The sequence below is a fragment of the Eptatretus burgeri genome, chromosome 2 (assembly GCF_056783735.1).
Source record: "Eptatretus burgeri isolate ZD-2024b chromosome 2, Ebu_testis_v1, whole genome shotgun sequence".
Classification (NCBI taxonomy): domain Eukaryota; kingdom Metazoa; phylum Chordata; class Myxini; order Myxiniformes; family Myxinidae; genus Eptatretus; species Eptatretus burgeri.
Genome location: NC_140962.1, coordinates 23,355,299 through 23,370,962, shown reverse-complemented (window position 1 = coordinate 23,370,962; position 15,664 = coordinate 23,355,299). Strand labels below are relative to the sequence as shown.

General features: G+C 37.5%; 1 protein-coding gene across 5 annotated transcripts in view; it reads left to right on the top strand.

Annotated features, from left to right (window-relative positions):
• The window catches only part of LOC147031599 (uncharacterized), a 595,949-nt gene that overhangs the window by 476,998 nt on the left and 103,287 nt on the right, over positions 1–15,664 (top strand). For all 5 annotated transcript variants that reach the window (XM_085865857.1, XM_085865848.1, XM_085865859.1 and 2 more), the window contains 8 exons: positions 1,997–2,083; positions 2,877–3,068; positions 5,352–5,438; positions 5,544–5,735; positions 6,264–6,350; positions 6,666–6,857; positions 10,919–11,005; positions 11,728–11,919. In XM_085865857.1, coding sequence (XP_085721983.1) covers positions 1,997–2,083; positions 2,877–3,068; positions 5,352–5,438; positions 5,544–5,735; positions 6,264–6,350; positions 6,666–6,857; positions 10,919–11,005; positions 11,728–11,919 — 1,116 coding nt within the window. The remainder of the gene's footprint in view (positions 1–1,996; positions 2,084–2,876; positions 3,069–5,351; positions 5,439–5,543; positions 5,736–6,263; positions 6,351–6,665; positions 6,858–10,918; positions 11,006–11,727; positions 11,920–15,664) is intronic.

Here is a 15,664-nt window from a genome sequence, read left to right as displayed (position 1 = left end):
CGGAAGACGACTTTCACAGGGGAGTATACTCGGTGGTACTCCTACAGCTCCACGAGAAACAAAATTGCCTTGACCAATATCCTGGTTAACAGAGCACAGAGGATTTGTTCACCTTGTAATCTTCCTGCTGAAATTGACAAAATCATGAATATACTTGGTGAGAATGGTTACCCTGAGCATATAGTTAAGAGATACGTGCACATGTTTCTAAACACGACAAAAGATTGGAAGGTTGGTCCGGACAAATGTCCAGTCTATATCAGGATGCCCTGGAAAGGTCAATCATCACGAAGGTTTGAAGTACAAATCAAACATATTGTATCCAACACGTTTCTGGCTGTGCAACCCCGAGTAATCTTTACCTCTCGCCGTTTGCTGACGTCAGTCAACAAGGATGTGCTACCCACCTCACAAACCAGCAATGTTATTTATGAGTTTAAGTGCCAATGTGAAGCTCGGTACGTGGGCCGCACAACACGAAGATTGGCTGATCGGATCAAACAACACATCCCCTTGGAGATTCGAATAAATATTGTGAGGGTTAGAACACAACCAGTGTGAGCATGTAGAAATATCCAGCAACCACCGGCCACTGTACCTGCTTCACCTGCCATTGCACAGCACCTGGTTGCCAACCCGATCTGTGCAGACCAGTACAATGCAGATATGTTCAGGATATTGAGCCGAGGTCAGAGCTCGTTTCATTTACGTATGTTGGAAGCAACCTTCATCCTTTCCACCGATCCAATACTATGTCGTCAGAAGGAATTTGTACGATCTCTGTGTTTCTTTCAGCATGGAAATATCAAGGAAAGTACGGCAACAAATGGTGAATGGACCTTTGGGGAAACCCATCCCCCCTCTCTCCAGGATGCGGTTGCAAACGTCAATCATCGACGAACTCTGCTCCAGCCAATGGGAGCTCGAGGTGAAGATGATGAGCCGACCAATGGGCGTTCGGATTAACCATGACGTCGTTACGGTTGAACCAATCAGTATCTACCTTATTGAGACCTGCGTATAAAGCACACGCTTTCACCTCCTCCTTCACTTGCTGCGATTTTTACCCTGAAGAGTGCAGCACGTAAAGCTTTGTTCACTATTATGTCGTGTTTGACTGTAGTTTGTGGTTATAAAATTTGTTTACTTCCAGTTGGTGTGCCACACTAAATGCCACACTAAGATATTTATGCACCTCAACATGGAGTTCATCCAAGGAGAAAAAACCCCTTGGGATTGGGTGGCAAATAAAGTCACTACATCCTCTGTCTGGTGACTCTTATTCCTTCTGACAAGTTTGGGTAAGATTGGATTAGTAACAACTGAATGTATCGCAGTCAGACAGACAAACAGACAGACAGACACCAAATGTCATATTTTAGTATGATGCATCATTACACAGTGAATGCAAGTTGAATTAATTTCCTAGTAATTTATTTGGACGTATTGCCCACAATTTGCTATGAAATGCTCATGTGGCATCATTTATTGTAATGTATTTTTTGGATCCACGAATTGCTGTGGAACATACTTTACCGACCTCAGTGGCATAATAGTCAGACCATCCGCTCTGAGTCTGTAAGGTCTGGTGTTCGAACTCCAGCCAAGTCACACCAAAGAAAATGGTACTTGCTGCTTCGTTGCTTGATGTTCAGAATTAAAAAAATATGATAAGAACATGAACAAACAACCATAAGTCGGTAATATAGCACAGGCTTTGATGAGCCCATTGCCCCTTCCTGTGTTGAAGTTTGTGTAAGGGAACTCATGTTATTATTATTATTATTATCTTTAATACCTGCCATACCTTTAATCAACTCGATACCTTTATACAATATATCAACACGATACCATACCTTTACCTCGATCAACAAGAGAGTGTGATGGGCTGCCCAAACGAGATGACAGCACACCGTTTAGCATGATGATGCATTTCCCCTGTGGGATTAACTAGTGGTTAATTGTTTCTTTGTTTTCTTCTTGTGTGTTTGTGCAGAACTGCCTCGTCCAGGTAATCTGCACGTCGAAATGGTTGCCAGCAGCACAGACCTTATTGCCACTTGGCAGAAAGTCGATGCGCCTGGTAAGATCATTATCCTTTTCTCTTTTTACAAGCATGCAGGTCAAACTCAAAATAATTGGACGCATCGAGTTGAATTGAGAGCATGCTTCACACTTATTTAACCTGCGTTACCGTCTTGAACGGCTTCACCTGATGAACTCTGGTGTGGTTAGCATAGAATTATAGCACTGAACTTTCACCGCCAGCATGTTTTATCAAAGTTGCCCCTGTTGTGGAATTACCCCCCAACCCTTCCACACTCCACATGTGAGTGCCCACACTCCTCCCCTCCACATTACTTGCCCGTTCCTCAATGTTGTGAGCTCCATATTGTTGGCTGAACATCTTAGTGAGTCATCATTCTCGGAGAAGGGGGCACATTTTGCCATCATCTCCTACATTCATGCTCTGTTGCACACTTATTTAGCCGGAGCTGTTCATGTATTATCTTACTCCGATCTGTTGCCCTTCTCATGACTCTACTATTTCTTCCTTCTCACGTTTGTACACTGTCGCTTTATTGATTCACTTTGTCAATGGTACAGGGAAGTCTCATCTGATACATGTTATGAATGTTACTCATCACTGTTGCTCAATTTTGTCTTTATTTAATTTGCTCTACATTTTCATTTCAAGCGTTTCTCTTCAAGCAAATAAAAAAGAAAACATGAGACAGGGAGAGCGGATAATATTGAAAAAAAAAATCAATGCAAAGAAGAACTGTTTTTCTGTTTAAATTACGAGTTGTTTCTTATCATATTTCTGGGGGTCAGTAATCTTCGAACTCTCCATCCACTACCCTATCAACCAACAGGAGTAACTGGATATCAGGTGCGTGGTATTCCACTGCCTGGCCAGCGTGGTGAAACCGAGGAGAAAATGGTAGGACCTGAACAAACATTTTCGGTGTTCAACCGTCTCTCCCCTGGTGTCGAGTATATCATCAGCGTCATGGCAATCAAAGATGACAAAAGAGGACCTCCAGCCACTGCAATCATCAATACAGGTCACTGTCAAAAGCATACATGCTTGCCAAGAGGAGTTCAGTTGCATATGTTTGCCAATTTCCAGGGCACCAATGACACTGTTGTTGTTTTACTTTCTTCCTCTACTTTGAACTCAAGATAATGAAGGAGCTGAATTGTGCATATATCAAACGTCAGCGTACTTTTGTATGAAATGCATATTGGACCGTAGTAGAAAATGAAGGAATACATTTAATATATGGGATTTCAACTTGGGTTTTCAGCATCATAAACCATTTGTCCATGGGCAAACATTCAAACAAGCCACTTGTTTATTATTTGCACTGACATATTAGTTTCACTGATAAGTCCTTTTGCACTGACATGTTATTTTGACTGATTCACATTATTGACTGAGCTTGAGTGTATTGTATTTAAATGGATGAAATCAACAGGACGTTGACTGAGGTGTGCTAACCACCACAGAAAGCAAGGAGAATTTGGTGTTTTGGGCAGTAACCCTTCATTGGAGCAAAAGAGGGTTAATGATCCAATGAAGGGTTAACCCTTGAAACATCAGCTTCTCCTTGTTTTTCTCTGGAACGATAGTGTCATCAGAAACAGGAAATATATTTAAATTTGAGTCAGATATTAGGTGTCCAGAAGCAGTGGGGAGAGGAGGATACTTTTACGTTGGCACAATAGTACAGGCTTGATTGACTTAATGGTGTCCTCCAGCATGGATCTTCCTTGTAACACCTGAAATGGCAGCTTCTCCTTGCATCCTACAGCAGTTAGCTTTCCTCAACCAACGTTCTGTTGATTTCATTCATTGTTCTACCTGTCCACTGACACAGATTGACACAAGTCTTCACCAGCATAACTCGTTAGCTCACCTGGATTTTAGTCAGGTGAGCTTATGCGATCAAGCAGTGTCCATATGTGAGTGAGTCGGTGAGTGTCAGTCAGTCAATCAGTCCATAAACACTTGTCATAATCGCTTGAACCAAACAAATGATTGGGATGAAACTTGGCCACAAGCTTCACATATGATGTCTCATGGAGGCATATGAACCACGTAAAAATCTGTGCTCATTACGGGTGTCTACGGGGGGGGGCATTGACCCCCCCCCCCCGAATAGGTATTTGCTCTCTTCTCCGAAACTACACACACAATTTTGTTGAAACTTGACCACAACCTTCATCACCCATGATGTACCAAAGCTTGTTCACGGCATTAAAAATATGGGTTTCAGGGGGTCTTAATGGGGGTTTGAGCCCCCCCCCCCAAAGAGGTATTTGCTCTTTTCTCCAAAACCACACACATGATTTTGATGAAACTTGACCACAACCTTCATCACCCATGATGTACCAAAGCTTGTTCACGGCATAAAAAATAAGGTTTTCAGGGGGTCTAAATGGGGGTTTAAGCCCCCCCCCAAATAGGTATTTGCTCTTTTCTCCAAAACTACACACATGATTTGGATGAAACTTAACCACAACCTTCATCACCCATGTTGTACCACAGTTTGTCGACTGCATCAAAATCTGCACTCAGTAAAGGGACCTACGGGGGGGGGGGGTGTTGTGGTGGGAGGTTGACCCCCCAAAATAGGTATTTCCTCTCTTCTTCAAAACTACACACTCAATTTTGATGAAACTTGACCAAAACCTTCATCACCCATGGTGCAGCAAGAGTATCAATCGAATCAAAATCTGCGCCCATTAAAGGGGTCTATGGGGGAGTTTTAACCCCCCCCCCTCAAAAAAAAACTAGGTATTTACTCTCTTCTACGAAACTACACACACAATTTTGATGAAACTTGACCACAACCTTCATCACCGATGATGTACCAAAGTTTGTTCATGTCATTAAAAAAAATCAGGGTCTGAGGGGTCTGTGAGGGGTTTTACCCCTCAAAATAGGTGTTTGTTCTCTTCTCCAAAACTACACACACAATTTCAATGCAACATGACCACAACCTTCATCACCTGTGTTGTACCAAAGTTTGTTCACGGCATAAAAAATTCAAGGTCTGAGGGGGTCTGTGGGGTGGGGGGGGGGTTGACTCCCCAAAATAGGTATTTCTTCTCTTCTCCGAAACTACACACACACTTTCAATGAAACTTGATCACCATTTTCATTACTCATGACCTACCAAAGTTTGTTCATGGCACGAAAAACATCAGGATCTAAGGGAGTCTGCGGGGGGGGGGGGTCCCCCCTGCCTGTTTACTCACAAAAAATAATCATGAATGCTGTTAGCTGAAATTCCTGCAGTTGAAATTTGAAATTTGAAATTCATGTTTTTATACTCATGCAGGTCTTGACAAGCCCAAGGATGTACAAATTATGACCAATCCAGAGACTGACAGATTCACCGTAAGATGGCAGAGGGTTGCTGTTCCTGGTGAGTGCAAATTGAGCCCAGTGCATGTGAATTTTGTAACTTCCTTTGGAACATATAATTCAGAATACATCTTACTTTTACATACAAGATCATTGCTTACATCAGGACTTACTGGTTATCGAGTACGCGGTGAGCCTTTGAGTGGCCAACACGGTGAGACAGAGAACAGTGTGGTTGGACCCGAACGATCCTCAATCATCCTGAGCAAACTCACCCCAAATGTGGAGTACAGGATCAGTGTCTCAGCCATTAAGGATGGGAAGGAGGGCTTGCCTGGCACAACAACTTTCACTGCAGGTCAGGACAATGTGATTCTTATGTTTCTATGCTAGCTCGCTTATACCCCTCATTCTTTAAAAACGTGTGCACAGTCTGTTGGTTGAGTTCAGTATAATGGCAATTTGGCAGGAGTTAGTTTACTGTATCAGTAAGCAATTGAATAATACTCTTTGTAAAGACTAATGTCAGTCTGCTTTGACACACAAGTAAAACCCTTGATTTTATTACTAACTGAAAGCTGATAATAGTTTATTTATTGCAATGGGAAATGAAATATGGTAATATTTCAAGCATTGACCCTTCTTCAGAGACTCTTTTGCTGTGACGAAAGCCTAACGCTGAAAATGTCAGCTGCACCTCACGAGGTTTCAATTGATAAGATCCTTACATTAGTATGTACTTGAGTAGATCACTCTGTAGATGAGTATTTCAGTCATTGCACCCTTCATATGAGTAGGAATGATGCTGGTACTTTTTAATGCAAACACAACCTTTATTTCTGTTTCTTCTTTGAATGGAGAGTTATTTTCTTAATTCTCTGCTCAGGGATTCAAAAGCCTGAAAGCATTTATGTTGAGAGAGACACAAAGACTGGGGGACTAAAAGTGTCATGGCAGAGGGTTGTCATGCCAGGTAAGCTTCATCACTTCCAAAGTGGATTGTTTTGTTCATGGCAGTTTTGATGGAAATATGTTTAACGTTTTTATTGAAGTACAGTACATTGTAAACGACTTGGTTGACATTAGCATCTCTAGGACACTTGTTTCCAACAGATTCTTAAGTACCATACTTAAGTTTTACCATGGCAGAATTTAATAATTTGTAAACATTGCTGTTGCAATAAGTAATTTCCCAAAGTTGTTTAAAAAAATAACACTTCCAGATTGTGAATCCACTTAGACATGTTTTTATAGCATGTTTATATTTCTAACCCTTTCCTGCTTGAAGGAGTTACTGGTTATCGGGTGCACGGCGTGCCCCTGCCCGGTCAGCATGGAGAAACAGAAGAGAGCTTGGTGGGACCGAAGGAAACTTCCACCTCTTTGGTCAGACTCACACCTGGTGTGGAATATAAAATCAGCGTCTCGGCTGTCAGAGATGGCAAAGATGGACCTACAGCTGACACAATTATTAACACAGGTAGGAAACAAAATCAAACTTTGGGATTCGTCATTAACGATCAACAGCTTCAGTAATTGTGGTTCGACATTTTAAAAGAAATCAAATCCTGGATCCCAGGTATTGTTATTTTGGAGTTTAATTTGATAATATTGTCTTAACTTGTGTACTCATGGGAACTGATAACAAAAAGGATCGGCTATTGCCACGTGAAAAAAAATCTATTTTTTATTTGTAACACATAAATAAATAAATATTCACAGCTTGTATAAATAAATAAATATTCACATAAATAGCCAGGTTTAGTTTTTAATCGAGAAATAGCATTTACTTGAATAACTTGTACTCGCAGCATGGTGGATAACTTTTATCTTAAAATGAGAGTTCTCAATATTTGTGCCTCAATGAAGTTCATCCTGAAAAATGCTCGACAATGAAAAGTCTTCCTCAACATGCAAGGAAGTCCTTGGAGATACAGGTTGTTCTGCAGGGTGTGATTAGGTTATATATGTACAGTGCTGATTGAGAGGTCTATATCCCCTTTCAAAATTTTCACCTTTTGTTTCCTTATAACCTGGAATTAAATTGCATCAAATCAGACATTTCCCACCTTTATTTCCACATCGAAACCCACAACTTCCAAGTGAAAAATACATTCTACAAATTTCAGAAAATTAAAGAAAAATATTAAACGAGAATATCTTGGTTGGATAAGTATCCACCACCCTTATAATAGCAATTATAACTTAGCTCAGGTGTAACCAATCACCTCCAAAATCACACGTCAAGTTAATTGGCCTCCACCTGTGTTAAATTGCAGTGATTCTGAATATTTCATAATAAAATCAGCTGTTTCTGTCAGTTTCCTCTGCTACGTAGAGCATTTCACAGCAAAGACTCAACCATGAGCACCAAGGAGCTTTCAAAAGACTTCTGGGATAAAGTTGTGGAAAGCCACAGATCAGGGGATGGGTAAAAAAATATTTCAAAGGCCTTGAATATCCCTTGGATCACAGTCAAGCCAATCATTAAAAAGTGTAAGGTGTATGATACCACCAAGACCCTGCCAAAATCAGGCTGTCCCTCCAAACTGGATGAGCAAGCAAGGAGGAGACTGATCAGAGAGGCCACCAAGAGGCCAATGGCAACTTTGAAAGAGCTACATGCCTTTATGGCAAAGACTGGTCATTGTGTGCATGTGACAATATCCCAAGCACTCCACAAGTCTGGCCGACACAGTAGGGGTCAAGAAGAAAACCATTACTCAAAAAATCCCACCTTGAGTCCAATTTGAGGTATGCAAAAAACTACTCCGGAGATTCTGAAGGCATGTGGCAAAAGGTTTTGTGGTCTGACAAAACCTTTTGGTCTAAATGCAAAATGTTACGTTTGGTACAAACCCAACATAGCACATCACCCAAAGAACACCATCCCTACTGTGAAGAATGGTGGTGGCAGCATCATGCTATGGGGATGTTTCTCATCAACAGGGAATGGGGCACTTGTCAGGATAGAAGAGAAAATGGATGGAACAAAATACAGAAAAATTCAAGAGGAATACCTGCTGCCCCCTGCAAGAAAGTGGAAATTTGGACGGAAGTTCACCTTTCAGCATGACAACAACCCAAAGTGCACAGCCAAATCTACACTGGATTGGCTGAGGAACAAAAAGAAAAATGTCCTTGAGTGGCCCAGTCAGAGCCCAGACCTAAATCCAATCGAAAATTTGTGGCATGACTTGAAGATTGCTGTCCATCAATGCTCTGCACACAACTTGACTGAGCTTGAACAGTTTTGTACAGAAGAAATGGGCGAATATTGCCCAATCATGGTGTGCAAAGTTGGGAGAAACCTCTTCCAAGAGACTCACAGCTGTAATTGCTGTCGAACGTGCTTCCACCACATATTAATTCAGGAGGGACAGTTATCCAACCAAGATATTCTTGTTTTGTGTTTTTTATTAATTTTCTGAAATTTGTAGAATTTGTTTTTCACTTGGAAGTTGGAGGTTACGATGTGTAAATATAGGTGGAAAAAGTCTGATTTAATGCAATTTACAAGGCAATAAAAGGCAATTTACAAGGCAATTTACAAGGCTACAAGGTAATAAAAGGTGAAAAATTTGAAAGGTGATGTACACTTTCTCTAGGCACTGTAGATAGGCAGGGACCAGCTGGTGTTTGGCTTTAAAGGTTATCAGTCATATTGTGAAATCAATACCTTGGTTACGGAGAGCCAGTAAATTGTTTTAATAAATCGGAGTGGTGTGAGCAGGTTTCTGAGATGCCATTACAAGTGTTGCCATGTTCGAAATTAGTTGCAAGGACTTTAGAGAACAGACAGGTAAGACTGCTAACAGTGACTTGCAGTCATATTAATCCAAGTGTGATGTTACGAGACATGAACAAAAGTCCACTGATTTAAGCTTGAGTGCATTTGGGCAATGTTCCACAGATGGAAGAAAAGCTATTTGCAAGATATAGGAAAGAGTTTGGTCGAACATTGGTCTTGTTTATTGTGACACCAAAATTATCATCTGTATGTTCGATGAATATCAGTTTAAATTGTCCTGTAACACTTATGTAAAACGAAACACAACCAAAAATCTCTGCTGAAAATGCCAATGGACTTCCAAGTTGTTGTTTTTATTCCAAACTGAAAACAAAATGTAAATTTAAAATAAAAAACCCCCAGTGTTTCCATCTGTTAGAATGAATAATGTGAGAATGTGAGATCACGATCATTCAAAATTTGTTAAAATCATTCATTCTTCATTGTCAGTCATCCCATTGTCTAAACTCTAAACTAACACTCCACAGCAGATTTAATTGCAGCGACAATTAATATTTGGTATTCCTGAGTAAAAACTTTTGGGAATTACACTTCATTTTATTTCTCCATTCTCTATTTTGGAAAGCTGAAGGAAACGTTGTCACAATTGCAAGCAAAACATGAACGAATGTTGGTTTTTAGATTTTTTTTTTTTTGAAAAACAATAGGTCTTACTAATATTTGAGCTCCATTTTTAAGAAATATAATAAATTTTTAATTTGTCTTTGAATGTAACTATTAAGTTGCAGTATTCTACATTGTCAATAACTTTATGGGTTTGTTTTGTAAAATTGTGTGATAAATCAATCAACCGATGCAGATAATTTGTGTGTTTCATCGCCGGTATTGCGGTGTGACCATACCACCAACATAAGTGCCCCCAATGGCAAAGGATACAGTGAGCATTGAGCCATTGCCAATATATTGGCGTTAACATTTGATCTTGAAATAACCAGATCGCATTCAAAAAGCTAAACCATTCGAGCCAATGCAGAATCCTAGTTTTGGATTAATTTTAAGTTTTCTACATTTTTGACCTTTTCATTCTGTTTTCCCATACTCTGTAAACATGGTGTTGGCTTCACAGTTAAGGTGGCTGGCTTGAGATCTTAGGGTCTTAAGTTTGAGCCTCTGTCATGTCGTTGAAATAACACCAGGTGAGTTAACTCAGCCTGTCATCCTAACAAAATCGGCAAAATGAGTACCAGCTTGCTGGTAACAGGGGCACCGCATAAGCGGCACAGCTGTGGTCCCATAAATGATGCAACCAACAGCCATTGGCTGCATACGAAACAACAACAACTATACTCTGTTATTCAGTGGCGATGCTGCCGAAGCAGTTTCTGAGCAAGGGTTTTCCTGAGTGATTTGCCATTCCCTTCCCAGGAGTAGTTAGGGCAGGAACTTCGAATTTTGGTTCATGGTGCTTGGGATAGCTCACCTACTCCTCACAAAGTACACTATGGGATCTTTAACATCCAGTAACTAATGCCCTCAGATGGGACACCCAGTTTAACGTAAAACCGAGGGACAGCACACGCATTGATGAATCATTCTGCGTGTGAAAAACTGGAATGACAATTTGTTGCTCAGCTGGGATTCAAGTCCAAGCTATACAACTTCGAGGCAACTGTGCATACCTCTAAGCCATCCTGCCAGCCCAGTTTTGACCTGAGATAAGACTATAAACCTTTTACACCATAGCCATCCATGAAATTCCTTCAATCTTTTCTCCCTGTTTTTTTTTTAAGGTCTAACCAAGCCTGAGTACCTCGATGTGGAGACCAATCCGAAGACTGGAACACTAACAGTTACATGGGAGAGGGTCTCTGTTCCAGGTAAGACTTGCTATTTACCCATTGACTGATTTACAGGAAAACTTTGTATATTATGTTAGGGAGGGTTGATTAATTACTTAAATACTGAGTCGAAGTGCTAATCCATTCTTGGGCATGAAATCATACAATCTTCATCATTAGTGTATTCTTTGAGAGATCTAAAAATGTTTGTGGACTTTTTCCTCAGGACCTTCTGAATTCTGAAGATCTTTTTTTAATGAAGAAGTTAACTAATGTTTTGTAGATATCTTTAAAAGAATGAGGTTATTTTTTCTTCTGTAAGATTATTCTAATCGCTGGAGATTTCAAGCATTTATCGTGTCATAACTTTCATTGAGCTCACAATGGATTCTTCAGAGATTGTAAACTCCACAAAAGTTGTTTTTTCCACCATATTTGGATTGTCGTGTTGACTGGATAGCTGATTTATTTTTTTTCATCCAATTAAGAGCTCAATTTTACCACTATCTTAATTTTTCATTGGCCAACGCAATCAGGCCTCTCCGTGTATGTGGGTGACATTAGGTATTGAGAAAATTTAGATTTTTGATGATCATCCTTGGCATAATGTAATCTTAAATGTGAAATCCAGATGTTTTTCAAATCTATATCATTCTGTTTTGAACTGCAAACACAATTACTTTGAATATGGTCATCTGTGATGATATTTGCTTTTGTTTTCCTTGTTTGGTATTCATTTTCTTTATGCCTGCTGTTGACAGGGGTGAAAGGATACAAAGTGCAAGGTGTGCCATTGCCTGGCCAGCATGGAGAAACAGAAGAAAGGATTGTGGGGCTGGATCAAACATCACTGCCTCTAGTTAGTCTAACTCCAGGCGTGGAGTACAGGATTAGTGTCTCAGCTCTTAAAGAGGGAAAGGAAGGGATTCCTGCCACTGCTATTGCAACGACAGGTAACTCACAACAGATAATTAAATAAATTTGTCCTTATTCCTGGCAGGAATTGTTGAGGAGCAGAAAATTACAGTGATTCTTTTATGGACAACCTTGAAGAGTTACCCAAGATTTCACTAAGAAAGTACATCTATGCTTGATCTGCAAAGACTGCTTGAAAGGATTGGATGTCAAGTGGATGCAGATTGATTCTGAGATAAGAGGCCATCTACATAAAACATCTTCAAGCATTAGAGTGTTACACCCCTCCTTCCGTCCTATATGCACAGTATATGTATTATCACTGAATCTTTCAGTCAGGATAGTTAATGCATGGAATGGTCTCCCTAGAAAGGTAGTCGCAGCAGGTAGTGAGCATGGATTGATGAATGGGATGCACAAAGCTGGAGGTAACATGTATATAGTGCAAACAATTAGAATGTCAGTTCATTAAAGAAATTTATTAGAGTTCTATGAAGCAGTTTCTGAGTCGGTGGCTGAGGGAATGGCAGTGGACATGGTATATCGAGATGTGAAGAAGGCATTTGATAAGGTGCCACATAGAGGGTTGTTAACCAAGTCAATTAAGGGCTTGTGGAGTGGCTGGTAGAGTAGTTAACTAGATTGGATACTGGCTTAGTGATAGTAAGCAAAGAGTGGCTGTAATTCGAAAGTTATCTGATTGAAAGGATACAATTTGGTAACTCAGGAATTGGTAATGGCTACCATTATGATTCATAATTTACATTAATGATTTGGATAGTGAGGTTAGGAGTCTGCTTTTGAAATTGACAGATGGCACAAAGCTGGAGGTAAGGTAGATAACAGAGAGGGAGGTGATCACATTCAGGACAAACTTGCAGAGGAAAAAAAAACATACAACTTTGCAAGAATGTACAATTAGAATGTGAGTACATGTATAAATTATGTACAATTACAATGTGAGAACGTGTATAAAGTATGTACAATTAGAATGTGAGTGCATGTATAAAGTATGTACAATTAGAATGTGAGTACATGTATAAAGTATGTAAAATTAGAATGAGTACATGTATATAGTGCAAACAATAAGAATGCAAGTTCATGTATAAAGTATAAACAATTAGAATGTGAGTTCATGTATAAAGTATAAACAATTATAAGATTAGTTCATGTATAAAGTAGAAACAATTATAATGTGACTTCATGTACTGTATAAAGTATGTACAATTAGAATGTGAGTACATGTATAAAGTATGTACAATTAGAATGTGAGTACATGTTTTTAGTGCAATCAATTAGAATGTGAGTTCATGAAAAAGTATAAACAATTAGAATGTGATTTCATGTATAAAGTATAAACAATTCGAATGTGAGTACATGTATAAAGTAACAACAATTAGAATGTGAGTTCATGTATATAGTGCAAACAATTAGAATGTGAGTTCATGTATAAAGTATAAACAATTACAATGTGATTTCATGTATAAAGTATAAACAATTGGAATGTGAGTACATGAATAAAGTGGCAACAATTAGAATGTGAGTTCATGTATAAAGTATGTACAATTAATATGTGAGTACATGTATATAGTGCAAACAATTAGAATATGAGTTCATGTATAAAGTATAAACGATTACAATGTGAGTTCATGTAGAAAGTATGTGCAATTACAATGTGTGTACATGTATAAAGTATAAACAATTAGAATGTAAGTACGTGTTTAAAGTATGTACAATTAAAATGTGAGTACATTTATATAATGCAAACAATTAGAATGTTAATTCATGTATAAAGTATAAACAATTAGAATGTGATTTCATGCATAAAGTATATACAATTAGAATGTGAGTTCATGCATAAAAGTATCAACAATTAGAATGTGAGTTCATGTATATAGTGCAAACAATTAGAATGTGAGTTCATGTATAAAGCATCAACAATTAGAATGTGAGTACATGTATAAAGTATCAACAATTAGAATGTGAGTTCATGTAAAAGTATGTACAATTAAAATGTGAGTACATGTATATAGTGCAAACAATTAGAATATGAGTTCATGTATAAAGTATAAACAATTAGAATGTGAGTTCATGTATAAAGTATAAACAATTAGAATGTGAGTTCATGCATAAAGTATAAACAATTAGATTGTGAGTACATGTATAAAGTATAAACAATTATAATGTGAGTTCATGTATAAAGCATGTACAATTGGAATGTGAGTTCATGTAAAAGTATAAACAATTAGAATGTGAGTTCATTCATAAAGTATGTACAATTAGAATGTGAGTTCATGTATAAACTATAAACAATTAGAATGTGAGTTCATGTCTAAAGTATGTACAATTACAATGTGAGCACATGTATAAAGTATAAACAATTAAAATGTGAGTTCATGTATAAAGTATAAACTTTTAGATTGTGAGTTCAAGTATAAAGTATAAACAATTATAATGTGAGTTCATGTATAAAGCATGTACAATTGGAATGTGAGTTCATGTATAAAGTATAAACAATTAGAATGTGAGTTCATGCATAAAGTATGTACAATTAGAATGTGAGTTCATGTATAAACTATAAACAATTAGAATGTGAGTTCATGTCTAAAGTATGTACAATTAGAATGTGAGCACATGTATAAAGTATAAACAATTAAAATGTGAGTTCATGTATAAAGTATAAACTTTTAGAATGTGAGTTCAAGTATAAAGTATAAACAATTATAATGTGAGTTCATGTATCAAGTATGTACAATTAGAATGTGAGTTCATGTATAAAGTATAAACAATTAGAATGTGAGTACATGTATAAAGTATAAACAATTATAATGTGAGTTCATGTATAAAGTATGTACAATTAGAATGTGAGTTCATGTATAAAGTATAAACAATTAGAATGTGAGTACATGTATAAAGTATAAACGATTATAATGTGAGTACATGTATAAAGTATGTACAATTAGAATGTGAGTTCATGTATAAAGTATAAACAATTAGAATGTGAGTACATGTATAAAGTATAAACAATTATAATGTGAGTTCATGTATAAAGTATGTACAATTAGAATGTGAGTACATGTATAAAGTATGTACAGTTCGAATGTGAGTTCATGTATAAAGTATGTGCAATTAGAATGTGAGTACATGTATAAAGTATGTACAATTAGAATGTGAGTTTATGTATAAAGTATAAACAATTAGAATGTGAGTTCATGTATAATGTATAAACAATTAAAATGTGAGTTCATGTATAAGGTATGTACAATTAGAATGTGAGTACATGTATAAAGTATGTACAATTAGAATGTGAGTTCATGTATAACATATAAACAATTAGAATGTGAGTACGTGTATAACATATATATATATATATATATATATATATATATATATATATATATATATATATATATATATATATATACAATTAGAATGTGAGTACGTGTATAACATAAACAATTAGAATGGGAGTACGTGTATAACATATAAACAATTACAATGCGAGTACGTGTATAACATATAAACAATAAGAATGTGAGTACGTGTATAACATAAACAATTAGAATGTGAGTACGTGTATACCATAAAAACAATTAGAATTTGAGTACGTGTATCACATATAAACAATTAGAATGTGAGTACGTGTATAACATAAAAACAATTAGAATGTGAGTACGTGTATAACATATAAACAATTAGAATGTGAGCACATGTCGAACATAAACAATTAGAATGTGAGTACGTGTATGACATATAAACAATTAAAATGTGAGTACGTGTATA